Consider the following 27,807-nt stretch of genomic DNA (forward strand, 5'->3'; position numbering starts at 1 on the left):
AACTTGACTTAGCCTAAAGGGGGTCCAACTCTACTCAACTTATTGTAGGCCCAAAACAACTTAGCCATACCCGGTTCTGACTCGACCCAACTTGACATGGACTTGACTTCACTTGATCTGAGGTGAGCCCGACTCAATTGGGCTTGAAGTGGACCCAACTTGACTCGACTTGATGTATGTCCAACATAGACCCAACTCGACTCAGCCCAATGTGGGCTAGATTTGACTTGACCCAACATGGTCCTGACTTGACTTGGCCCAATGTGAGTCCTACTTAACTCGGTTTGATGGTGGGTCTCACACAACTCGGCTGATATAGGTCTAACTTGATTTGGTCTGAAGTTGACTCAATTCAACTCAGCACAACCTAGACCCTATCAACCTTAGCTTGAGCTAGACTCAACCTAACCCAGTCCAACTCGACCGACCTACTTGACTTAGGCCCGATCTAACCCTATCCATCTTAACCTGAGACCAACTCAAATAGGCTTGGTCTCTGCTTGACTCAACTTGACTTAGACATGACTCAACTTGGTCAACATAGATCTAGACACTCGTCATCTTAGTCTAACCTAACTTGTCCGAAATTGAACTCAACTTGAATTAGTCTCAGTCTGACTAACTTGTGCTCGATCTAACTACTCGATCTAACTAGACGTGGACCTGATTTGTGGATGTGAAATCTCTAACTGATACTAAAGTATGCTAAAATTGAAATTGGACGTATGAAGGACTACTTCAATAAGAGTTATATAATTTTAATACAACTTTTATTGTACAACACTTTTTATTTTACACTTCTCTCTTCACTTATACTTTCTGTCCTTTTGGTTAAAGGAAAATTGAGAGTGTTTTACGTTCATATTATGATATACATAAAAAATTAGCTAGCTCTATGACACTGACAAAGCTCTTATGAAACATTTTATTTCATGTCAGGTTGACAGTGTACCAAAGCCTCGCCTAGTTTGAATTAGGTCCATGGAATTGAATGTGGAGACAAACAAGCAAAGGAGGTAAATCTAGAACATGACCCGCATGTTATGGTCTTGAATGGACAAGTAGAACACTTTTAGCTCTACAGAAGCACAATAATACATACTGCAGGCTTTGTATATGTAAGTTCTTTTGTTGTTGCGTGTGCACTGTTGTGCATGATGGAATTTGGTGAGACCTTAGCAAGTGATGAAGGTTGACAGATGATAGAATCACGGATTTGGTGAAAAGGAAACTCACTACCTAAGGTTGTTCACACCCTCTTGTTTTCACGCATGCTTCTTCAATGTTTGTCATAATATCCAAGATATGATGTCTCCAGCAGCTTCCTTCGAATCACATACTTTGCATGCAAATGCAAGCTGACTGATCCTTCCTTACCCCACCACACGATGGTGGAAATGTGATGGTGACATGTGCAGGAAACTGTGTCCTAATAAGGTTCTCATTCTCTCAATTATTCAGCTTGGAATAAATGCTGGCTGACACTTTTTTTTCTATCTTTGTTTTTTCCCTTACCCTTTTCCTTAACTCATTTGAATTTGGTAGATGAATATATCTTTACCTGATCTCTTTCTTTATCGTGTGCTATGCATTTCCACATTGGAGGAAAAGTATACTCCCCAAGATAGTGATGGATTGTTGTGCTTTATAGATAAGTTCACGTGTAATATATAATATAATATGAACTTTTTTTGTCACTAACTATCACTGAATTCAACTTCCCGAATCAAAAGAAGTGACTCTTGTTTCTGTTTGCTTAATATATCAAAGTAAAATCTGAATATAATTGTTCTGATTCAGTTGGTTCATCTCTGCAGCATCTAACAGCATTAACTCAAAAACTTAATGCTTACATTAGTTGATGGTTCAATATTGATATAGGTACTCTGTTAACTACCACTTCAAGTATGCATAGATTAATTGATACAGAGATAAGAAAAATATCTTTCCTCCTAAACTGTCATAAAACTGAGAAAGGGAAAACAGATTGAGAGAGAATGAGCATTGTTTGGATAAATTTACAAGTTCTTTTAGAAGAATGAAGTAAAACAAATTAAGGAGGTAAAAACTTTGATTGAAATGTTTATGATCTTAAGATGTGACATCTTGCTCTGAATGGAACAATGCACTTGCATGGGGATCCACGACAAAACACTCAAGGGTATTGTTTAGTGGCAATTCTTAGGTAGGCACAAGGTAACAAAGTTCCTTAATTCAGTAAAATACAAATGCCACACAAAAGATATGTTAAACACTGCTTGTTGAAGCGCAATAATAGCTAGTTATGAGAAGAAGGGTTGGTTCAGTGATGCTGAAAAAAGTGCTTTAGCAGATGCCAGTAAAGGTTTGGTTTCTTGTAACTCAATGTTAGCTGGTTATACAAACAATGAGGAAATGGGGTTAGCATAGCAATTTTTGAATGGTAAAGAAGAATGTGGTTTCATAATATTTTTTGGTAGTTGTGTTTATTAACAGTGGTGTGTCTTGAGTTCTGCTTGGCCATTGTTTTGGAAAGATTTTAGATCCTAAGGATAGATGAGGCTAGTCACATTTTCAGTCACAATTGTTCCTTCTTCTGGTTCATGTCACATTCTGGAAGTATATTTTATGTTTGCCTAATTGCAGAGTATGCATTGCTATCACAATTTACTCTTAAAAGGTTGTCTTCTCTTTGTTTTTGGGATGGTTGCATTCCTCTATTATCTTTTGCAGCCACTTGTTAATCCTAAAAATATTTACAGTGCCACAAAAATAAAGTTTTTGCTATTACATATCATGGCCAATCACTTCCTTTGCATTTTCCTTAATCAAACCAAAGGGGAAAACAGTGAAAGCAAGTTTAAGCAAAAATGTGTACCTCATAAAGATAACTTTTGCATGGTTGCAAAAGATTAACGATACTAATAATGAAAATTAGTAGCAGTGCTAATATAAATTTGCTGAGGCATGTCTAATCATTACTATCAGCAATCTGAAGAAACTAATAGGTATTCCAAAAAGTATTTTGGCTTTTGCTATTTGTATCATGTTTAATTGCTAAATTCACTCCTTTTTCTTCTTTCTTTCCTCTGTGAAATTACCTCGTTCTTCTTAATTTGTCCCTCTTTTTCAAATAGTTATGTTCACATATTCTCATTTTCAATGTTCTTTTTCAAAAATAGAGATGAATGAGCACGATTCCAACCTTATCGGTGTGAAAAAAATGAGTGTGTTTGGATTAGAGTATGTTAGAGTGAATGTGTGAAAAAAAAGTTTATTCAGATACGTGAGTGATGTGATGGTTGTAAGAGTATTTTAAATTATTTTGAATAGGGTAAATTATAAGATTACAAATTTACCCTTATATATAAAAAAAGAATAAATAACTATTAATTTTGTGCATATTTTAGTTAATTAAAATAATTTAAAGTTTCATTTATAAATAAAAGAAAAAAATGTAAAATTCAAAGAAATAATTAAATATAATTTTAAATGTAAGTATAATTTTATTATTTTTCATTTTATCAATTTAAATTAATTTTGTTACTTAAGTTAATTTATTTAGATAATTTTAATATTATCTATGATTCTTTAAATTATGTTATGTTATATATATATAAAAAATTATTATTATTAATAATTTCCATCTTTTCATCTCATTCCACTCTCTTATCTCTTCAATTATGAAAAGATCCTAAATGTCCTCAACTTTCGATTCACTTTCACCCTCAACCTCACCCTCTCATAGAAGCAAACAAGGGTGATACCCATTCACCCTCACCCTCAACCTCCATCACCCACAAAAGCAAACACACACTACATTTATATTAACCAATCAACCCATCTCCTAAACTAATTTTCTTCTTTTCTAGAAAAATAAACAAAGTCTAAGAATAGGAAAATTTCTGAAAAATACTTTTTAAGACAAATTCCGAAAATTACTTTGCAAAAATTATTTTCTAAACATATCACTACAAGAAAATCATTAAATAAAAACTAATTTTAGAGACCAAAATAATTAGTTACTATTTGACTAAATTAGATACAATTTTATAAACTAAAAAATTATTAGTATTTAAAGTAGTTTCTATTATTAATAGAAATTTATAAAATAATTTCTAAATTGATATCTAACCATTAACTATCAAGATTTTAAATACTAATTACTTTATATTCTAAATTAGTTTCTATTAGTCTTTTATAGATTAATTTATAATCTAAAATATTAGCTAAAACCTTGATAGTTAACTTAGATACCAATTTAAAAATTATTTTATAATTTTTTTTTAATAATAGAAATCACTTTAGATATTAATAATTTTTAATCTATAAAATAGTATCTAATTTAATCATGGACTAATTATTTTTTGTCTCTAAATTTGATTGCTATTTGATGATTTTTTTTTACTATGAAAAATACTATTTAAAATTTTCTTGGAAGATAACTTTTGGAATGACGACACAAAATCAAGAATTTGAAAAAGTATTTGATATGGATATTATAATCTACTTTTAATTAAATCTTTAAGTATCTTTTAAATTTGAGTATTAAAGAAATTATTTCATTGAGTACTTAAATTATATATTTTTAAGTTGAGTCATTGCTATTTAATTTTTCTGCCCGATTGATGTGACTTGTTTCCACATATTAAAAAATGAGATTTTATGATTAATAATGACATAAAAAAATAACAATGAGGTCGACTAGAAAAAAATAATTAAATGACAGAGACTTAATTAAAAAATAAAACTTTTTTGAGTAATAGATTAAAAAATTTAACAGAAACTTCATTGAAAATACCCAAATTTATAAAAGATGGAAAAGTTAATTAACATCAAACTTTAATACAGAGACAGAATTGAGGTAAAATTTACATAGAAAAAATATTGAAAACTTGTAGATAGGATTGAGAGTTCAACAAGAGTAGGTTGTACAGGGTTTATACTTGTTTTTAGATAAAAGGGTATATTTGGTAATAAAAGTTAAAATAAAGAAAACTAATATATAGAGAAATTCAGGGGAGTGTAAATAAAAAAAAGCTTTAGTTTGTCACATCTTATGTGTTTTCGGCCCATGAAAATGCCCCTAAATACCTGCATAGGGGCCCAATACCTACTTCTGGCAATAAATTAAACTAAACAATAAGGTGGCTCCTGCAACAAAAATGAAGGAGTACAAAACTAAAGGAGAAAATCTGTAGTTTTGAAACACGAGAGATTCCCCGGTTCAGCTCTTCTTTCCAAAAACAGCAACAAAGTAATAAAACATTTATTAATTTTTGTATCATCTCACAATGTTACAGTACAGGATACTCACGCATTCACAAGTTTCTGTTCTCAAAATAGACAAACACATTCACAAGTTTCAGCCTTTTAAATGTCAGAACTCAGGATATAGTTCTAATCAACACGAACTACCAATGCATCCCACATCACACTTTCATTTACTGGTGAGATTTTTTCTACCTATGTTGCTTTTCTTCTCAACCTTACATATTGTTTTTCTCAAATGATTTAATATTCCTTAGTTTGAATTGAATCCAACTATGTGTCTTTCTTGGACATTAACTGTGACAGTTACTTTAGCAAGTGACTAATTAGTCTCTTTTAGAGAAAAAACCATATTATTTGCTTCTTTTTTGTGTTTTATAATCCAATCCAATTTCCTCAAATGTCTTTCAGTTGCCTTTTTCTTTGTCAATATTGTGTGATTTTGTGAATGCCTTAGTTGTTTGTTGAAGCAAGGATCACTGTCAGAAGATTGATCATATACGTGAATAGAAGGTTTGATGGAATGTGCAAATACCCTCAAATCCAATTCAAAAATGTCAGATATTGTTTGCAAGTTCTGTGCATTGAAATCCATTGGGGTGTTACCCTCCGAAGTCCCCAATCTCCATCACTTTCACAAGCCAATTTGCATTGGTGCTTCTCCGAGCGAAAACAGAAATGTTGCAAATAAGGAGACCAAAAACAACAGCCAGGAAATCCATTCCCACCGCATTGAAATGCTTACAGGAGAGGGTTCATGTGCTGGTGTGGAGATCATGAGGATATTTGACACTGTTTCAGCTCTGAAATTGGCTTATCTTCAGCTTCAGCAAGCTCATATCCCTTATGATGCACAAAAGATTATTGCCTCTTACGAAAGAGTAGATGCAGAAATTGAGAAGCTTTGCAAGTTCAAGCATGCATACAAGGAGAAGCAATGTAGAAAAACCAAGTCCTATTCTAATGCTTCATGTTTTGACCTTTTGCAATCTGAAATTGGTCGCAAAGAAGCATTTTTCAGGAAGTTAAAGTCTCTAAACAGTGTTAAAGATTCTCAGATTCTAAGGCTGCAGCAAGAGCTCCAGGATTTGGAAATGGGGAATAAAAATCTGCGTGTGATGATCAAGAGGATAAGTAAGAAGAGAAAAGCAAGTGTTTTGAGTGTTGCTAAGTTCGAGGATTTCTTCAAGGCTGCTTCAAAGTCCATTCATGATTTTTCCAAACCATTAATTAGCATGATGAAAGCTTCAGGTTGGGACTTAGATGTGGCAGCAAAATGGATTGAGAATGCAGCTGTCTATTCCAAAGGGTGTGACAAGAAATATGCGTTTGAGGCTTATATTGCACGGAGAATGTTTCATGGGGTTTCGTTAACATCTTATGATGTGAGTGATATTGTGAAGTTTGATGATCCAATTGATGCACTGATGGAGAATCCAAACTCAGATTTTTCAAAATTTTGTGGAACAAAGTATCTTCTAGTTGTTCATCCCACAATGGAAGAGTCATTCTTTGGAAATTTGGATCACCGAACCTTGATATTGGGTGGCAAGCACCCTAGAACTGAGTTCTATCAGTTATTTGCAAAAGTGGCAAAATGGGTTTGGGTTTTATTAGGTTCTGCAGTGTCAATAGATGCCCATGCAACCATGTTTTCTGTCAACAGAGAAAGCAGGTTCTCTGGTTTGTACATGGAATCTGTTAAGAAGGAAAGAAAGAATGCTGTTTCGTCTGATGTAGAAAGAGCCACCTACAAAGTTCAGTTCATGGTTATGCCTGGCTTTGAAGTTGCAGAAACATTGGTGAAGTCTAGAGTTTATATCTCAAAAAACATGCTTAAAGCTAAATGATTCCTTTAACTGGTGATACTGTTTATGGACTTGAAAATTTTTGTACATGAGCTTTTTCTTTTGGTAGCTTAGCTAGTCATGATGACAAATACTACTAGTTTATGATAGAACTTAGAACCTAAATCCACCATCTTGGTGGTTGTTGTCTTGTACCTGTTGATTAAGTTAAAGTCTTGGTATATCTATGTATTAGTTTTTTTGCCGTCTCTAGTGTTCAAATTTCTCTATGAACTGTATATGTATGTTAAGTTAAAACTGTCACGTTGCTCACAGGACTTTTTGTCTTTCGTTCTGCAGCCAGGTCTAAACCACTCAAATAGCCTAATATGAAATAAGTGAGTGATCTTGCATGGCTGAAATATATCTTGAATGTCTATTTACTAATTACAATTCTGCACTTTTATTTTTTAACGTGTTATCTTGATGTAGTTGTTTATTATATGAAGGATCATGATTCATCTAAGCTTAAAATTAGATAATTTCTTGGAAGGGTCAAATAGAAAAGAGTTATCTGAGTATGGAAATTAAACGGAAAACCCCAAAAAAAAATCCAAAAGTTTCAGCTACTTAAGGAAAAGAAATGTTGATAGAATCATTCTCAATAACAATCTTGATTGTGATCTGTCATTGTGTTAACTAGATAAAATGACCAAAAGGAGCAAAATAACAATTGAAGATTTCAAATGCCCAACTGAGGAATTTAGATTTTCAGGGGATCTATATAAGGATGAATATAGTTAGATAAATTATGGTCATAGCCATAAGGTCACATAACCATAAATGTCAAGACTTAGATCAGTTTGGTGTCTTCTTAAAATTTCAGATAAGCAAGTCCAATATAAAGTTTTCATATAAAGATAATCCTTGAATTGTTCATCTAGAGTGTAAAGAGTCACTAAACTGAAACTAAAATAAGAAAAAACAGTACATTATCCATTTACTCTCTCCCACTTAAGCCTTGTGGAGAATACCATATTCTCAGCCATTAGTTGGAAAGGAACTAGCTTCCTCACTGTCTAAAGAAAACAAGTCCTTGCAGATTTCAACATAGAATCTACACACTAAATCAATGAAGACAGGGCACTTGAGTTTTTTCCAGCAGTGTAGAAGTTCTTCCACATCCATCAGGTCCTTCATCTTCCCTTCTTCCACAACCATCTCCACCAAATATTTCTCAAAATTCTTGCATGTGTCTTCCACTTGGAAAGAAGCTTCCCTGTTGTCTACCCTGTTTGGTCTTACATAAGGTGGAACAAGTGGTGAACATGATGGAAAGAGGGGAGTTTCATGCACATCTTTGTCTTTAGATTTCTTTTGGGAACGAAGTGCTGATAATAACAGTGATGAAGACCTTGTTTTAGTTGTGAAGGGCTTTTGGGTTTTGAACTTACAAGCACATAATAAAAAAGCTTTTATAAGTACTAAACTGGTTCAACAACAGTAGTGTTTTTTTTTGCATGTCTTGAATAACTTGGATCTAAAGACCCCTTGTTGTTTCAAGTTCATTTCCAAAGTAGGAAAGGAGTGTGTCTAAAGAAATTTGAGGATTTTAGTATTGGATAATGTTGAGTGTGATGATACTCTGATGTTGGAATGTCATCCTCCACTAGAGGCTACCTATATTGCTCTTCCTACTTCTTGCAATTCCAATGTAAAAGCAAAAAGGTGTTAGGCCTTAAGAGTGTTTGTTGAAACTTGAAACCAATGTTGTTGTAACTGGCCTTTTGAAGATTTTTAAATAGGTTCCTTACATTTTTTAAGGGAAAAATTTGATTCCTATATTTTAAAACTTTCTAACTAAATCCTTAAAACTCTGTTAAATACAAAAGACCTAATTGAACATTCTCAAGTAATTTTAACATGGCCCTAAATTATTTCAATTTTAACTGAGTCTCTGTACCTAACAAAAAACCAATGAAACTTTAATTAGAAGGGCCTAGTTTATAAATTTAGGGACACAGTTACAATTTTTTAAAGTATCTATTTAATAATTTTTAAATAGTTAAGAGGTTTAGAAATTCATTTAACCTTTATTCTAGGTCAAAATATAAATTTAGTTTTTTTTTAATCTGAAATTTTGGTTTTCTCAATTTTAAAATTTTTACCTTAGTCCTTAAAATGTCTCTGCTAAGATCAAAATGACCTTTCTGTCTTTTGTTACATCAATAGTGTTAGTTTTGGTTGATGTGTAAACCTTTTTCTAATAGAAGCATACACATGCACATACATTTAATATTAATTTAATTTTTTTTTATTGTAATTGTTTTTACCATATTTTCGTTTATAAATAGTGTGCCTAGTGAAATTAATGGAAGAAAATAAAATTTTCATAAAAAATTAAAATAATTCGTGTATTTTTTTCCTAGAAATCAATCAATCATAAATAGAGTAATTTTACCACGGTGACTCTTTCTCTATATACACCAGAAGTCAAAGTTAATAATACTTTAAATACATCTTATTTTTTTAATTTACTAAAATATTTTTTAAAAATAAAATTGTAATAGAGATGACGATTTACATAATTTTTAAATCCGGTCGACTTAAAACTATTGTTAAAAATTTCAAAATCAATAAATTTAGAATGTAGTTCTAGATAGACTCTTCTGAACTTATTTGAAACATATAATCCAAAAAGTCTTTAATGTGTTGTGAACTAAGTAGGGTTTTATTTAAATAATGAAAAAGAATATTTAATATGCAACTATGAGGTTTGAGAGAAAAAAAAGGTATGAGATACACAAAGAATATGTGCCCAGTATTAGTTAGAACCAATCCACTATAATTATTTTTCTTATAATATTGAACATGAAAAAATAAAAATAAAGCATAAAAATAAAGAAAAAGCAAATAAAGGAATGAAATTGTTTAAGACATGTTTATGGATAAAAAGGGAAATTATGTAATGATTCCTAAAGCCAGGAATTAGGGAATAAATGAAATCAACATTGGCCAAGTGTTTGCTAAATTCATGATTACTTGTTTAATGTTGAATGCATGCATAGTCCAAACAAAGCGTGGAGAACCAGATTATGACTTACAATCCTTCAGCTACCACCAAAATGTTGGTAATCAAAACATCCAATATAAAACAAAAATATTCATTTGCTATTTATTTGAATATATAGTTAACTCTTAATATTATTTTTGTTTTATGAATTGTAAGGGTATGACCGATCGACATTATGACGTGTCTCGGTCTCTCTGTTCAAGATGACCGAGACACACGTTGACATGTCCCAGTCTGTTTGATCGAGTTGGCCAAGACATCACGGGCGGTCCGGCTGACCGACACGTACAACCATTAACGCTCAAACCAAGGTTAATGAAGTTAAACCATCATTAAGAATTAGGTAATGCAATCCTAAGTGAGATTTATTCCACTAAACAGACCCAATAAGGTAAGCCCATTAAAATAATATAAATAACACATTTCAAGGGCCCTGAGTGCCGATCACCCGCTTTACTGACTTGAGCGTCGAGGTGCCTTCTGCAAGTACCCCCATCCGGTGTTCACCATAGGCCGGGAGCCGAAGGAGAAGCACGAAGGCGAGAAAGATCCCAGTGAATCCCTAGCAACCTGCTCGACCGAAAGAGGAAGACGAAAACTTCAATAGTTCTCTACATCTCATCTCCCTAGTAGGAAGATGAATAAATAACTATTTTTATGTGCAAATCTGTGATTTTTTTAAAGTTAAATTCTAAATCTTTAATCACCAAATATATAGATACAATAATATCTAAACTCTTACTAATGACTAATGTTATATTTTATTTTCTAAAGTACAGTGAGAAGTGAAATCCATTTAGACATGAGCTGTTACATTTATGGTTTATTCTTGTGGATTCTTAGTCAGTGAGCTGTTTTTTTCTTTTTCATTCTTTTGTAAATTTCTATGCCGAATTTAAGCTTCCAAATGTTTTTTGGCATCACCTTTGCATAAAATGAATAATAAAGTTTAGGAAAGGTTTCTTCCGGGCAGAACTTTATCAACTTGTTACCATGGATTTTGTAACTTACATGAACGTAGATATGAAGAAAAAAAAAAAAAGCAAAAGCTAAATGCTGCTGTATTCTACAGAGCCACAGATCTGTGCATGTTTGCTGGAAGAAATGATGAGAAAAAGTAACTTGGTGGACATACCTGGTCCCCTTGCTTTTATTTTGGAACTTTTCTTATGCAGTGGACCACCAACTTTATTTTTTTCTATTATAAACCATGTTTTCTTGTTCTCTAATCTTTCATTTCTCATGAAGTTGAACAATTCTGAGGTATCACAATAAAGAAACACTGAGAGAGGAGAGAAGGCAAGGCTGTGCTTGTGGCATATCCTTGATGGGTAATAACAGGTTCAGATTGTCAGATATGATGCCAAATGCATGGTTCTATAAGCTCAAAGATATGAGCAAATCAAGGAAGAAAAATGGCCCTCATGTTATGAAGAACAAAGTAATTACCTCACCAACAACCTCCCAAAGGTCACAGCCAAGATACTCTCATTGTTTCTCCATTGAACCCAACATAGCTGGTAAGTTATACAATTCTCCTATTTACACTAAGCACTCAGACAACATATTCATTGATTCACCAAGAAGGTCATCTAAAAGAAGAACTAAGAGAAAAACAATTTATAAGCCTTCTCCCACAGTTGTCTCTTCACCAGTCATAGAAAGTTTTAGTTGTCATTCCACAAATTGGATTAAGCCAAATCAACCTCAGTCTCCTGACTATTATCTCTCCTCCTCCGAGAGTTCTTCTGAATCAAACTTCCATGAGTATGTTTCATCTGAGTCTGATGAGTGTGACAAGTTCACTATTCCTGACCTGCTTAATGGAGTAGCCTCTGAATGCAGTTGCAGAGTTAGCTCTTCCACCAATGACATAATCATTGACATGAAAAATGAACCATTCACTGGAAATTGTGAAAATCTTGATGGGTTTGACACAATTTCACAATTAGGCCTTCCTCCGATATTGACAAAGCCAGTGAAGTTTGATGATAAGGTAATTGAAGCCATTGAGTTGAGGAGATCAACTAAATTTGATGAGGTAAAGTCTCATCAATCTCTAGCTGTTAAAGTTAGCAAAGAGGAAAGCAGTAGAACTAAGAGAGAGAGAAAAACCAGTCCAGTATCTAGAATTTCCTCTGCTAATTCTACAGGTATAAGACTTAGAGTGAATTCTCCAAAACTGGCAAGCAAGAAAGTTCAAGCCTATGCCAGAAGGAGTGTGTCATCCAAAGCAGGCAAGGCCTCAGTAGATACAGGTTTTCCAGAGGGATTTGCAGTTGTTAAGTCCTCACTTGATCCACAAAGAGACTTCAGGGAGTCAATGGTGGAAATGATAGTGGAGAACAATATCCGAGCATCAAAAGATTTGGAGAACTTGCTTGCCTGCTATCTTTCACTGAACTCAAGAGAATACCATGATCTCATTGTCAAAGCATTTGAGCAAATTTGGTATGACATGGCTCTACTTGGAATGTAAAGATTTTAGAATTATCCAATGCATGTGTATAATAGTCTTGTAAGTAACACTTCTCTGGACCAACTTTTGTTCTGAACTCTCAAACCAATGCTGTATCAATCTTTCGTAAATTAAAAAATGTAGTTGCCAAAAGGAATTTGAGTTCAAGAGTAAGCTATCAGCTCACTTACTTCAGAACTAGTTTATTAATGAATTGTGATTGATAACCTCATAAAAGCACTAGTGTATGTGTATGATCCATTCTCTACCTATATGCCATGATGAGCAACAATCTGCTAACAAAAATAAATAAAAAAATATACTTTCTGAATGGCCCTGCCACTTCCTTATGTGGTTTTTGTTGTTCTAGTTGCTTGCGTTCATCTATTATGTCAAATGCCCCGCTTGTGTCTATGTTAAAGTGTTTTTAAATTACTATCAGCAATAAGGCAGACTTAGAATATCATCGACTAGAGATAAAGACATCTCGTAACAAAATTTACTTAGATAAAATTAACATGACCAAGTGTCCCTTCAGAAAATAAAGAAAGTAACAACCGAAGAAACAGATTTTTATTCTAATTACTATTTTTCAAGAAATTGCCCTTAACTGGGTCGTTTGTGAATGTTTGTTATCAGATGATGATGAGATTTATTACCAGTGTTCCTCTAAGAATGCAGCACCAGAAAAAACATCAAACATATTGCTTCTTTTATAGTAACTTACTAATAATCCTCAAAGGTGTGAAACTTCAAATAGTATATTATTACTAGCCCCGGGCCAACTAAAAACACTATACATGCCAATTATTAAGATTGGTAGTTTGGTAGCAGTAGCCATAACTCTTTTCCTCGTCAACCCTTTAGCAGACTCAAATATTTACCTCCAATATATCTGCAAGTATAGGTAGTTCCAAAAAAAGTAATTTTTTACCATATTGGGAAAACTGAATTGGTATCATTAACTCATTACAGTTTTTTAGCTCCTCTTTCTTTTTGGTCTGATAGAGCACCATACTGTAAATTTCTAACTCTCATGGTTCAACTTTTGGAATGCAAATTATATATTTGTTGAACAATATAAATTGATTTTGAGATAAAATCTATGCATAGACCTAAACATATTGTGGAATAGTTGGAATAAATATGTGGGCAAGAAGATGACAGTTGATGGCATTGTTTGTGGTAGGGAACAGTGAATAAAGATGAATATGTAGCCTTTATATTTATTTCATCTGCTATTCATTTATCACGTATTGATGGATTACATAAAAATAATAATAACAATTATTAGTTACTTTATATGCAACAAAAGTTTCATTTCACTAACTAAAATGGATTACATAATACATGAATTGTGTAAATCATGTTGATGATAAAAGAAATTGTAGTTTATAATTACAACTGTGATTGTTAGGTAAAACTTTTTCAACTCACTTCAATTGTTTCAATCAGAGTGAAAAAGGAAACCACAACAATGTAGAACCATAATCACATTATCAATTACATTTTGCAAAACTTTGAAATTAGTACCTTTTTTAGATGCCCTGTGATTCATTGTACTAGTAAGCTTTGTCATCAAAATCAGAGCCAATGGAGAGCAAAGGAACATGTAAACACTGTAAACATTGCTTGATTTGTGTGCAAATGGGGAGTGTTGAAGCAAATAAAGGAAAAAGGAAGAAAAGTTGATGCAGCACATCATGAGGACCACAAAATCATCACAAACACAGGCTGTAGAAGAAATAATCAAAGGTGAGGGAGGACCACATTAGAGTGAGCAAAAAAAAGTCCACTTAGCCAACTAGACATTATGTTAAATGGTGAAAAACCTCCCATAATTGCACAGTTCATCACTCTCTATAATTTACTTTTCTTTGCTAAAAGTTGATCAGCTCTTTACACACACCCTAATGTTTCAGGTCATGTTTCTTTCAAAAATCCAGTAGAGACAGAAAGTTTGGATTTTAGATTGCCTCAAATTTAGTATTGTGGGACAAGTTCATGACTAGTCAACATAGAAAAAGTTGCATTCAACCCAACCTCAAACAGAAATTTTGTTCACTTCCAAGCCTACTCCAACATGTTTGAACAGACATTTGAACAGTATAATTCCACATTGAACCAAAATTATTAAACTTCATGAACAAGGGATCTTTGTGTGTCATAATTTTAGTTTAACATGAAGATCAATTATAGCCTAAATAGTATGTTGTTGCTTGTAGCAAATGAGTAATTCCTTGCTTAACACATGAATTGATATGCTTTATGATGTTGTTTGACTTTGAAAAAAGCTCAATCCTTGCTTGCCTCACTCTCAGTCCTTCTTCTTGACCAAACAGTGAAACACACACACACATTTGAAAAATTGATACTTTTTTTTTATAAATTAACTTTAACTTATATTTTTTCATTTATCTTCATATTTTTTTTTTAATTTTTCTATTAAAAATTGTTTTTATCTCTTTTGATAAGTATTAATTAGATAATCTTGTTACACTTTGTTGACATATATGCAAAGGGAGAGGAACAGTTTCCAAATCATGTAATATAAAATTCTATTTATTATGGAAAGATTCCTTTTTATAAACATTTTGTTACGAATTTTAGTATACTCATTACCAAATTTACTTTTATCAATATAACTAATTTCATTATTTTATTATTTATAAAAACTACCTATAACAAACAATAAGTATCCTCAAATACTATATAAGTATAACATTATAAAATTAACAAAGATAAAGTCAATTTCATTTTGATGAAATATGAATATGATTTCCTTTCTTTTCATTTCTAATTGACATATTTTTAGTAATAACTTTTTTTCCTTTCTTTTATTACGTATTTTATACCTTTTTTTGAAAAAAAAAGAGTAAAGTAAGAACAAAATATCTTTTTAGTGCCTATTAATAAATGAATTAAATTAATAAATGTTAAAAAATATTTATTAAAAAATTTAAAAGAAAATAACTAAAAAAAATCAAGTTTCCTTCCTATTAATGATATGCTGCATATTTTTTTTTTAAAAATTTTCTGACAAGTCCTTCCTTAAACAAGAAATACCATCTCAATAATTAAATGAATGTGTTTGTTAATTATAGTAAATGAGAATATGTTATGTTAATTTTAAATAATGAAAAGTAAATCAAAACAATCAATTAATTTATTTATTCTAGGCATTTGAGAATTACAAATGTGCATTTAATTTATTAATAAATTATATTATGATTTAATTGATAATAAATATGGTTTAATTGGTTAAATCAATTAACACAAGTTTTTTGACAAACATATTTAAACAATTTAACAGTTTGAAATTCATAAAAATAAATCTTGAAATAATCAATTGAATAATGTTGCAAATTGTTTTTTGGTGAACCTGATATATTAACATTTAAGAAAATCATGAAAGAAAAACCAATTTTAGAGACCAAAATTAATTAGTTGTTGTAGTAATCAAATTATAAACTATTTCAGAAAATAAAAAAATAATTTATAAATTAATTTATATTATTATTAAATAGTTTCTATAGTGAATAAATAGCCGGTATACATTGGTTAAAATTCAATCATTATGTCATTGTATTAGTCGATTTGTTCGAGGATTGATATGGTGGATACTTACTCCTTACATCTATTTTTTTTTGGAGGAAGATGAATTGGAGGTTGGAGCTAGTAATAAGAATGATTTGAAGCTATGAAAAAATGGAGATGAGCACAAGACAAAAGTTGAAAGTAAGGTTGTTGCAGTTGTAGAAGATGAAAATGATGGTGATGATGAAGGATTAATCAATTTCAATATAGAGAAAGGGTACTGGTAAACATAGACTGCTTTAGGTTGAGGCTACTTTTTCGTGTATTATGAATGATGTGATGGAAACCCAAACTAGGGTTGCTTGGACGAGTGGACCTTCGAGGCACAAAAATAAGAAGAAGAAGAAGAAGAAGAATCTTGAACTATGGGTGAGTCTTGGTAGTTTCTTGGTTTGGGGAGGCTAATTTGGTTCTTAGAGGTAGGGTCAGTACTTGGTTCAGTCAAGATGATTTTAATTTGGTTTTTGGTTGATTCTTTAAAGAATCTTGAAGGTAGGAAATGTGGTTGGTGAAACCAAGGTGATGAAGTTTGGTTATCTTCTTGGTTTTTTTGTTTAAACTTGTTAAATTTTGTTGAGATCGGTTGCAACGAATTATACAAACTCGAATTTAGGAAGGTAGTCACCTTATAACTAATCTGGAATATGGAAAAACATATTCCACATCGGACCTAATATTAGCGGATCGTCATATGAATAACACATCACTCTTAAGTCTCTCTATAAATTTGATCTCGATGAGGACGACACAATATATATATATATATATATATATATATTTAATTTTTATTTCTCAATTTTATTAACTAGTTCATATAATTATATGCAAATATATATGACGCAAATTTGTTAGTGATTTTTTAATAGAAAATTTACAAAAATTTATGTTCATATATATTATCTACAAGTTATATTCACATTCATAATTTTACTTTTTTAATAATATATTTGTTGTAAAAACATAGAAAATAATTTAGAGTATAAGTGATATAATTAAAACAACACTTAAAGTGAAAAGTTCATATAAAAACAAAAATTAGTTATTATTCAGGTTTCATTTTAAAATAACCATTATCTATCTTCTTTCTTTCTAAAAATATAACATTGTCCTTAGTTGCATTGACGATCAAAGACAATCTTTGGACTCCTGGTAGTGAATAGAGTAAGACTACCCGATCATATATTTTATTAGAGTAAGTTTAATTTGGTCCCCTTTTTTCTTTAAGTCAATTTTTAGTTTTTGTGTGTACCTATACACGTGCCTTGCATGTGAGGTATTTGATTCTAGGAGTAGTCTCTATTCAGGGTCCTAGTGATATATTCAAATTGTTGATCATGACTTTGTGAAGCATGTTAGGTTATCCCTACGTTCTTTAGGAGTTTGACATCTTTTTTAGTACTTAGTTGTCCAATTTAGTAAGGGAGACTAGTTTTACTTTTCAATAGTACCTTAAGTTAGAGGATCTGGATGTGAATCTGATGTGATCACAAGTTCCAAAATTTCTCTTACAGGGATTGTGATAATGTGTGATGTAGATGTTTTACTTGTTTGTAGATATGCTGAAAGCTGATGATTGGAGTATGTTTTGGTTCAACTGTTGTGAATGGTTGTGTTGATTGAAAATCAATTTAGAAAACTGAGATTTTTGTTGATTAACATGTTAGTTGCTTTGGTCTCTAACTAAATGATTAAAAATATCCTTTACTTTGAATTAGTTGATTTAAGCATGAATTTAATTGAAAATGGTAAGACTCTAAATGTATAAGTGACTCAAGTTGGAAATTATAGTTTGAAAACTAGTAGAAAAATACTTGAAAACCAATTTCAGAATTCTACAAATTATATAGACTTGGTGGGTGAGCCATATGCTTGGTGGGCAAACTTTAGAAATTAGAAAACCCGAGAGCATTAGCCACTAGGTGAACCATACTCGTTGGGCGAATTTGGTTGGTAAGCAATGTTCTCCTTAGGCAAAATTTAGGGAATTAAAAATCTGATAGTGTTGGTCGTTAGGCGAGCCATACTCGCTAGGCGAGTTTGGTTCCAATGGTTTGTTCGTCGAGTGAGCTTGAGACTCGTTGGGCGAATTTAGTCCGAGGAACTTGGTCACTTGGCGAGCTTGAGACTCGTTGGGTAAAAATGCTTGTTCTGCATATGTAATCATGTGACTTTTTTATATTTTCTAATATGTTTTAAAAGTTAAAATTCTATATGATTGTATCCTACTTTGAGGTATTAAATGAATTATGAATCATGTAGAAGTATAATTGGGACATAATATGTTAGGAAAGGAAATATCGTGTTGAGATTGTTTAGGATATACATTGAATTAGAGATTCGCCTATAAGGATATGACTTTAGTAATATATTGGAATCAAATAGATGAAAAATGGAAGTTCATATGACCGATTATGTGGTTTAAAAGATACATGGTCTGACAAATCATATGGATTTACTTTGTCATATAAGAAGACTCAATTCTTATGTTCATGTAGTTGTGTGGAGAGATAACACAGTGAAGGTAGTCAAATTCAACACATGTATCTTTCAGAAATAGAGTCAAGTGTTTATGTATGCATGTCAGTGGATTTATGGCATGGATGCTATTAAATGAGTTATTTAGATTGTTTAGTACATTGTAATAAATAAAGTGTGACAATGTAGATGTTTGTAATTGTATTATTTGAATCTTAAGTTATATTGAAAGTTTTAAAAATCTTCAACTTACCCTATTTCTTGTGTATTTGTTTAAAATTTATGATCATCGTGTGTTACATGCACTATACCATTTTTGACTTTAGACAACACAAAATTTGCAACAAATATAAAATCATGGTCCAAAACGGAAAATGCAACGGATTATTCCAATCTTTTAGAAAATCGTTGCTTATTTATTTAAGATAAAACAAAGAATGTTGTAGTGATGGAAACAAAGAACTTTGAAGGTGATAGAACTCCTAAGCAAATGGAGTTTCCTTTTTATTTTGATACATCTGTATATTTAAAAATCCCTATAAAAAAAGACTCTTTTTATAATACTATTTGATGATGTGGATTATATATATATGATATAGCTTTTTCAGCGAAGTAACTAGGGGTGTTACATTTGTAGCCATGAAACATATAGTCCTATGTCTCATTCTCTTTTTTAAATCAAAACATTCTTTGATCAAAATTTAACGAGTAATCTTTCAAGTTCCTAATATCTAAAAAATATTTACATTAATTTGAATGATATCTTTGACCAACCCTGTAGATGGATTTTGTTTTTCTTCAAATCATATCATTATTCCTTGAAAGTCTAAAAACTGCATAGCACCTCAGCCTTATCATTTGCTCTCATCCATTTTTTTCCTATTTGATTTGAAAGCTCAAGCATAGCCACTTTCAAAAAAAATTGTCCTTCAAGTTTTTTCCCTTCCTACTTCTTGAAGAGTTCACATCAAGAGCACCACATGCTGGATTTGACTTTTTGTTGGTAACCTCATAAGGTGTCACAAATCCAATATTTTCCACAGCTCCAACTGTCTTGAATCTTCTTTTGTTTATCTCCTCAACCAGTGATCTGTGCAGTAGCTGGCTTCTCGTATCAATTAATGACTTGTTCCTAGATAGTCTACGATTGTCTATCATCCTGTTACTTTTGCCAGTAGGTGTTTGTGGTCCTGCTAGAATTTTGCAATGGCTCACAGTGATGGGGTCTTCATTAGGGGAAAATCTAGTACACATGTGACTCTTTATGATGGGGTGTTTATCTTTTTTTGTAGAAGCCTTATTGTGTTCCTCCTGGTCATCCACTGAACAAAAGTTTGAGTTCCCATGTGAAGAACATATTGAACTGGCATCATCAAGTCCATCACCTGCAAATAATAGTATATCAAGTTTCCCTTTTCAATGATTTGAAAGATTTTATAACACCAAGCCTAGAATCTTGTATTTGTCTCGAGTTATGAGTATTACATATAAAAGAGACCGAGTTTTCTTTCTTATATTTGTGAGACCAAAATCACACTTGAAATCCTAACCATAATCTTGTGAAAACTCTAAAGTACCATACGAATGAATTTCACACTACATTCAACTCCAAGCCTTTAAATATTAGATTTGTAGGTTTTTTTTTTCAATTATATGTTGCTCAAATTGCTAATTTTTATTCCATCTGTGACTTCCTAATCACACTTGCACATTTCACTAGTAGCTATTGTCATAGGGGGTAGGGGCAAAGGAGACATACCATGGAGCCAATGACAACCATTTAATAAGTCATCAACTCTGATGACTAAGCCTGGTGTTGACTCTTGGGATGATGAACAAGAAGAAACAGAGTGGAAATGATGGTGAGGATCTTCATTGTCCTTGTCATCATTATAACTGAATGCATGCCAGGTGTCTGGACAGTTACTATTCCTCCAATTCGGCAGCAGAACAGATATCTCTCCTTCAATCATACTTGCAATATCAGAAGGCTTCAAATCTGTGATTTCCAACTCTTTCACCATCTCTATTGCAACATCAATAGGGGTGTCTGTGTAAATATCAAAGGGAAAGTATACATTCCTACAAGAACCTGTGAAGATGTTACTTCAATTAAAGGATCAAGTTCATTTACCAAACACAAGTAAATCTTGAGGTGAAAGTGCATGCTACATGTATTTAAACAAGTTCAAAATAAAATTTTCCTTATAATTAAGGAAAGAGGACATCAAGAGTCAAGTAAATATTGATACCATCCTTCTGAGAAATTTTCACTTTGAGAAAGATAGTGTCATCTTCTGGATTCAGCTTCCCAGTTATTGACATTTTAGTCATAGGTAAATCATCACTCAATTGAAGTGTTTCCATTTCACTGTAATTTAGAAACGGCTTCTGAATCCCAATCTTTGCCATGGCTGATGCATCATTAGACAAAAGAAATTGATCATTCAACAATTCTTTTGCAGATGGTCTGTTTGCTGCAGCTATTAGACATTTGCCAATAAACTTCTGTGCTTCTGTGTCTTCAATCCTGAAAAATGCTGCTGGTAGCTTCCCCTGAATATAAGACAGAAAAGTTGCTTGTATATAAAATCCTATGTATCTCTACTGATATTTTCAAACCTTAGACTACATCAGAACTTACCGATGTTACTTTTTTGTATATCTGTGCAGGGTTAGTACATTCACTGTATGGATAATCAGATGTAAGCATTTCCAAAACACACATGCCAAATGAGTACACATCAACAAGTTCATTGTATTCTTCCTCGTACAATTCTGGTGCCATGAACTCGGGAGTGCCTGGCACAAGGCAAAAAATTTAACACAACAATTCAAGAGGTTCAACAACAGTCAAGATTTTCAACATTTATTGGCAGGAAAAAGATAAATACCTATAACACTGTGAGCTGGTTGGGAACCATGGAGAATTGCTGCTAGACCCAGGTCACCAATTTTCACTTGTCCAAGATGGCCATTGACAAATATATTATCACATTTGAGGTCCCTATGAATTACTGGAGGATCATGTTCATGCAGATAAACAAGACCCTGTAAGATTTGGCGAGCCCAACTCTTTATTGCTTTCAGACCTATGTGCTTATATTTCTTCCTGTATCTGCACAAGTCACAAACTGATCAATTAAAGTACTTCTTATAGTGATTTAAAGGTTAATTCTGCAATCGTGCATGGATATCATATAAAGGTAAAATAATCTAGTAATTTAACATTGCCAAATGTGCAGGCCATGAAATTGCATATCCCTATCTTATGGAGTTTAATATATAGTATTCCATCAATGTACACATTAACATAGAAGGAACCTGAGCACCTACTAAAATGTCAAGATTAAACGAAAGGACGAATGTGATTTTAGTCAGAAAGAAAGTTACTCTCTTAGAGTCCCTGAAGTAAACATTTCTGTAATGAAGTTGAAGGTCTTATTGTTGACATCAATCCAAGAGGTGTAGAATCTCATGATGGATTGGTGCTTGAGGGTGCTGAGGAGATGAACCTCTAAATAAAGCCGCTCCAAGTCCTCTGGCTTGCGAAATGCTTCATTGAGTTTGACCTGATTCCATGCAACCTCTATTCCAAGGACCTCATCAATTGCTTTATACACTGTCTTCATTGCTCCTTTTCCTAAAATATCTCCAACCTAGTCACATAAAACACACATTTTTTTACATCAAATCATCTCTGTGATGCTATCCTAATTTCCATTATACTTTAAGTAAAGAATTAACAGAAATTCTATGCATAGCTCCTTGAAATAGAACTTTAGAAATTGTTTACACTAGGCTCAAACCAGGCAAGGGAGAAAAGGAATTATTGTTGACATGATGATCTGAGCCAACACCACATAGTTTTAGAGCATTTCGTCCATGACATCACTGTTTATAAATCTTGCAAATATCAAAAGAAAATTGAAATACTTCCTTTTACAGTAATTAATGCATATACCAGTTCCACTTTTAAAATTCCAGTTAGTCCCATATGTCCATACTTTTTGGTAATTCAATATCTCCTATATCACTACATTTGCAATATATTTTCACAATTATGATAAATTCAAATGATATTAAAGGGAAGTGTATCAACAAATTTTTTTACGAAGATATAGCATGCCACAAGCCTATCCCTTTTTTAAGAAATCTACAAACGGATGGTTTAGTCTAGATTCATTTTCAATCTTTAATTTGTTTGCCTCAACTAAAGGATTGGTGTAAAACAAACCTAGTAATTTAAGCCGAGAATATTTGCTGGAGAAATCAAATTTATTAGGATAAGACTGCCTTCACTGGCACACATTCAAACACATATCATGTTAGGTTATTCAACCCCTAAGGTCTTCACTATAGTAGCATATCACTAAGCATGAAGCCTGGTTAATCCACTCAGTCTTACTCTAAATGGTGTATATTCAATATATAGTTCCTTTTCTTGCAAACTTGATTTCCAACAACTCCCTATTACTAAACCGATTGCCCCCAAATTAATAGACGTTCAACTCCAGAGGATTCTGCTTAGAAAATTGAGACAAAGATAAGTCATAAGAAATAATAAGTTTGACAAATTTATAGGCAGGACCTTAGACGCTTTTGATACTATTTTCTTATCAGAATTTTTTGAGTTTTTTCTCTATGACTTAAGTTGATTTTTAATGCAAAACTTTTTATACAGATAGATAGGTAAAACTTAAATTCTATTTGGAAAGCAATAACAAAAGCATCTAAATTAGAGGATCAGATGTCTAATCATTAGGCATTTGATTACCCACGTGATTTTTTAATCAGTTCTTTCTATCAACTATCTAGGATTTCACTAAAATCTAGTAACACAGTATCACAGCTCAGTGAGCTCACTAGCCACAGAAATATTAAGAAGTTGTTTCCCCTTTTATACACACAAAAAAACTACCTTTTTCACATTCAAGTAACAAAATTAATCCAATTTCGAACAAAATTTAAATACCCACAACAAATTTGAAAATGAAAAGCCACAAAATTATATGATTCAGAACTTACCCGAGCATATCTACCATTTGGGTCGGTCTCAATGTAACGAGGCTCAGCTTTGCGATCCTCTTTATACCCTTTATTGGAATACATGTTGAATTCTTAACTATACACTCCTACTAGTAACTAAACTAACAATCACCAAAACTTCGAAAGATATTGTCTGCACACAACAACTTCAGTGCAGAGAAAGTTGAAAAGGAAAGAACAAAAACAAACAAAAAAGCGGTTTGTTCTATTCTCCAAGGTAGTAGCAGAATCCTAAATCCGAGGTTTCCCCTCGTGGTAAACGTGGGAGAAGACCCCAAAAAACAGCCAGAAAAGCTTTGAGTGATCGACACACTGCATTATCCTACCCATTTTCATACCAACCGCACATGTCAAGGGATCATAGTCCTTAGCAACCATTTGATTAAATTTTGCTTCTTTTTAAAAACAGAAAAGTTCAGAGAGAGTGGAGCTGCAAGAATTGACAAGATAAGACAGGTGAGAAGAAAAGAATAAACGGATAATAACTTTCCTATGAAACTGACATGTTCCTGTCACTGCCCTTCGTGTGTCAAGAATTTTGAAGGCACATACGGTACGTGTGGTTTTTTGGTAAGGGTCAGTTTAGGCCATTCACAAGGACCATTCACAAGTGGAAGTGGTTATGAGAAACAGTACACGGAACTTGAAGAATCTAAGGCAGCACTTTGGTGTAACCATTTGTGGACAACAGCGGAAAACAAAGCAAAGAAACTAAACCCAGAAAGGGAAGCAGAAGAAGAAACTCGAGAGAGATAAAAAGAATTGAACTTGGGAACAGGGGAGAAGATAGAATTCAGAACAGAGTGAGACTAGAACGTGTGTGTTTGGGATATGTATATCAGGTGGTGGCGATGGTGCTGATAGTGTGGGCCATGGTGAGGACCCCATTTTGAGATATGGTGGCAACGTTTGAGGCTTGTTGATTGTGTCATGTGTTTTGGAATTTCAAGGACGAGGTTGACTTTTGGGTTGTCTTGTTTTGTGATACTGTTTTTCATTTTGTCTTCTTCTGGTGTGGATAACATTTCATATTTTCCAATCCTTATCCTAATCTTGGACCTTTTTTTACCTTGTGTTTGGAAATTTTGGGTTGAGATGTATGGGTCATATTTGGTGCTCATTTCAACTAAGACAAAGTTTTTCATCTAAGGGGAAATAACAAATCAATGGAAACTGAGAAAGAACAAGGGGATGTAGCGGGACCGATATCATGACGTGTGTTGGTCTTTCTGTCCGAGATGATCGAGACATACGCTGACGTGTCTCTGTCTACCTGGCCGATCGACCGACACAGAACGCATGACCAGACCGACCGATACATATAACCATTAACGTTGAAATCAAAGTTAGTGAAACTAAACCATCATTAAGGATTAGGTAATGTAATCCTAAGTGTGATCCATTATACTAATAAGGCCTAATGAGGTAAGTCCATTAAAATAATATAAATAACACACTTTCCAAGGAACAATGTACGTCATTTACTACTGTACATCTACCTGAATACCAATCACCCACTTTACTGACTTGAGCGTCAGAGTACCTTTCGCAAGTACTCCATTCGGTGTTCACTCGAGACCGAGAGACGAAGGAGAAACACGAAGACGAGAAGGACCACAGTCAAGCACCTAGCAACCTGCTCGACCAAGGAAGAAGACGAAGAGTTCAATAGTTTTTTAGGTTCTATCTTCCTAGTAGGAACAGTGAAGAAATGTAGTATATTATTGAATCTGGAGTTAATCTTAAATGATTTGACATGGATAAAAAACTTTACAAAATTCATTGTCATTTATATATAGCACCAAAATCATTTGAACCTTCTCTCAAATATGCACTAAATAAATGATTTTGATAATCTCTTTTCCTATGGATGGTGGAGTTATAGTGTCTTTTATAGCATAAAGGAAACAACTGTCTAAGGCTGGTAAGAGCCAGCCAGTTGTTTTCTAAGTGAAAGATGAAGAAAAAGTTGATAATGATTAATGGAATAGTTTAGTAGCCAAAAAGAGTTTTCAACTATTATCTTATTAAGAGTAAATATGCTTTCATGGGGAATTATTTAAAAATATCTATTCACACTTTTCAGACACACATGTCTTATATAAGTGTTTAAATTTAAACAAAATTCATTTCATTTATTTCTACCTATAAACAAGTTCCTGCATAGTTTTATTTTGACGAGTATCTGCTTTATATATAAATATATAAAGGGGTCAATAATTTATTCATCAGTTTTTCATTTTTACACATTTTACCCACTTGTATTTTTTATTTTTTTTTTGCACGTTTTATGATCATGTTTTTCAATTTTTATATAGTTTTATTATTTTGATAATAAAACGACGTTATTTTTAAAAAAACTTGTGATAAAATGATGTTATTTTATAAATTACATCAATACCATTGCGCTTAATATATCGGTAAAATACATTAAAATTGAAAAGCATTATAAAATATGGAGGAAATAAACTTTAATTATAAAATTCACAAAATGATAATACTTGAGTGATAAAATGTGTAATCAAATATATTTTTCGTTTTAACAAATAAAGTTTTAAGATTATAGAGATTAAATTATTTATTTCTTATTACTAAAACTTTTCAATTATTTAAAAATATTTAAGACTTTAGTCTGTCACTCAGCAGATATTCAATGCAATCTCCTTCTAAAAGATTTGATTGGTTGCTTTGGAAAACCACACAAGGATACGGAAAAATAACCTAAGGGCGTCTTCGTGACGTGTATAAATGTAACAGTTTGACAAAAATAATTAAATAATTATTTAATTATTCAATATATATATATATATACTTAATTGATATTTTATATTCCTTTTAGTAATTTTAATTAACTTAATTTTCCATTCACACTAAAAAATTATAGTTTTAAGTTTGAGATTTAGTGCAAATAATATTTTGTAGAGTCTTGGATAGTAAGAAAAATATTTTTTATAGTTGATTAATACTTAAAGATGAAGTCTAAACTTAAATTTGATAGAATTTTGATTAAAAAGTATTTTGTGTATATTTACTCGCGGTATATTATAGATCACTATTTTTTTTGGTGCATTTTGAAGATCAATGTAAAATATTGTCAAAATTTTACAATTTAAGGATGGGGACTTAATCTTTATGTCTTGAAGAATTAAAAGAAAAATATTTTCTTAAATGAATAGGACATCATCTTCAATTATAAAAGTGAGAATCACATTACATGATATTGATGATGATGAAGTTTTGAATACATAGTAATGTATCAAAGTTTGATAAATGATTATTGAAGAGTATGGAAAATTCTTGTAATTTGTTCGAGAAAATGACAAACTTATTAAAAGAAAATATTATTTTCTATGTGTTATTTTTTTGAATCAAATGCACCATGAAAATGGATGGTAAATGTTCCTGCCGGTTGACCATGGACGTCTTTGTGTGTGGCTTATCCTCGCGACCTAGGGCACCTTCGTTTTGCACCGTCTGTGAGTATCTGAAAAGAAGTGGACAAAAGAGCGCCCTCACGGCCGTTTGCACTCCGATAATCAAGTCAGCTGGCGAGAAACATCAAAGGGACACACCTCCGTATCGGAGCACCATGACTGGATGCTCTGAAGGTGGTCTAAGAACTGAGTAATTAATGCTCTTTCCCTGATTGCATGTGCGTACAGTGAGTCCGCGAGCAAGCAACTAGAGAGTGTGTGTGTAAAACGGAGTCTGAATCTTTCCCCTCTTTTTTCTCAAACGTCTAAAGCCCTTTTAAACGTCCAAAGCATTTAAAGCGTCTTAAAGCATCTTAAAGCGTATTTAAAGCGTCTTAAAGTGCATTTAAGGCGCTAAAAAACGTTCAACGCGTTTAAAATGTTCAAAACATTTAAAGCGTTTAAAGTGCTTTAAAGCGTTTGAAACGTAAACTAAATTAAAGCGTACCTTAACAAACTTTCAGGAAACATTGATGTTTCAGTGCTTACTGCCACGTGTTAGTCTGACTTGATTACTATTCTATGTGGAGAGCCTCACAGCGTCGTAACCCAACTTAGGGACATCCATCGTGTAAGTCCTCCTTCTTCGAAATGCATCTAGCGTAGGGGGTGACTTTCTGGGTGCCAACTCATGCGCCCCCAGCC

The 27,807-nt window shown here is 32.5% G+C and overlaps 3 protein-coding genes and 1 pseudogene across 5 annotated transcripts; 2 read left to right on the plus strand and 2 right to left on the minus strand.

Moving 5' to 3' along the window:
* The first annotated feature begins 5,312 nt into the window (after positions 1-5,312).
* On the plus strand, positions 5,313-7,308 carry LOC137831553 (protein GRAVITROPIC IN THE LIGHT 1). 3 transcript variants are annotated; one of them, XM_068639276.1, is made up of 2 exons: positions 5,313-5,429; positions 5,721-7,308. In XM_068639276.1, the coding sequence occupies exon 2, from the start codon at positions 5,769-5,771 to the stop codon at positions 7,098-7,100; it is 1,332 nt and encodes a 443-aa protein (XP_068495377.1). In that variant the 5' UTR covers positions 5,313-5,429; positions 5,721-5,768; the 3' UTR covers positions 7,101-7,308. The 3 variants fall into 3 exon arrangements, with proteins under 3 accessions (XP_068495377.1, XP_068495378.1, XP_068495376.1); XM_068639277.2 differs by having other exon boundaries at positions 5,332-5,429; positions 5,725-7,308; XM_068639275.2 differs by having other exon boundaries at positions 5,367-5,429; positions 5,708-7,308.
* A 729-nt stretch (positions 7,309-8,037) lies between these two features.
* On the minus strand, positions 8,038-8,606 carry LOC150027315 (transcription repressor OFP17-like; annotated as a pseudogene).
* A 2,728-nt stretch (positions 8,607-11,334) lies between these two features.
* LOC137831554 (transcription repressor OFP2) lies at positions 11,335-12,736 on the plus strand. The gene has a single exon (XM_068639278.2). The coding sequence runs from the start codon at positions 11,438-11,440 to the stop codon at positions 12,587-12,589; it is 1,152 nt and encodes a 383-aa protein (XP_068495379.1). The 5' UTR covers positions 11,335-11,437; the 3' UTR covers positions 12,590-12,736.
* A 6,475-nt stretch (positions 12,737-19,211) lies between these two features.
* LOC137831555 (putative serine/threonine-protein kinase WNK4) lies at positions 19,212-24,522 on the minus strand. The gene is made up of 7 exons (XM_068639279.2): positions 23,669-24,522; positions 22,034-22,299; positions 21,535-21,758; positions 21,285-21,442; positions 20,893-21,196; positions 20,400-20,732; positions 19,212-20,025 (listed from the first exon to the last, which is right to left on the minus strand). Exons 1-7 carry the CDS (start codon positions 23,750-23,752, stop codon positions 19,553-19,555), a joined length of 1,842 nt encoding a protein of 613 aa, XP_068495380.1. The 5' UTR covers positions 23,753-24,522; the 3' UTR covers positions 19,212-19,552.
* Between the last annotated feature and the right edge of the window lie 3,285 nt (positions 24,523-27,807).

Source organism: Phaseolus vulgaris, chromosome 6 (genome assembly GCF_051622355.1).
Source record: "Phaseolus vulgaris cultivar YP4 chromosome 6, ASM5162235v1, whole genome shotgun sequence".
NCBI classification, from domain to species: Eukaryota; Viridiplantae; Streptophyta; class Magnoliopsida; order Fabales; family Fabaceae; genus Phaseolus; species Phaseolus vulgaris.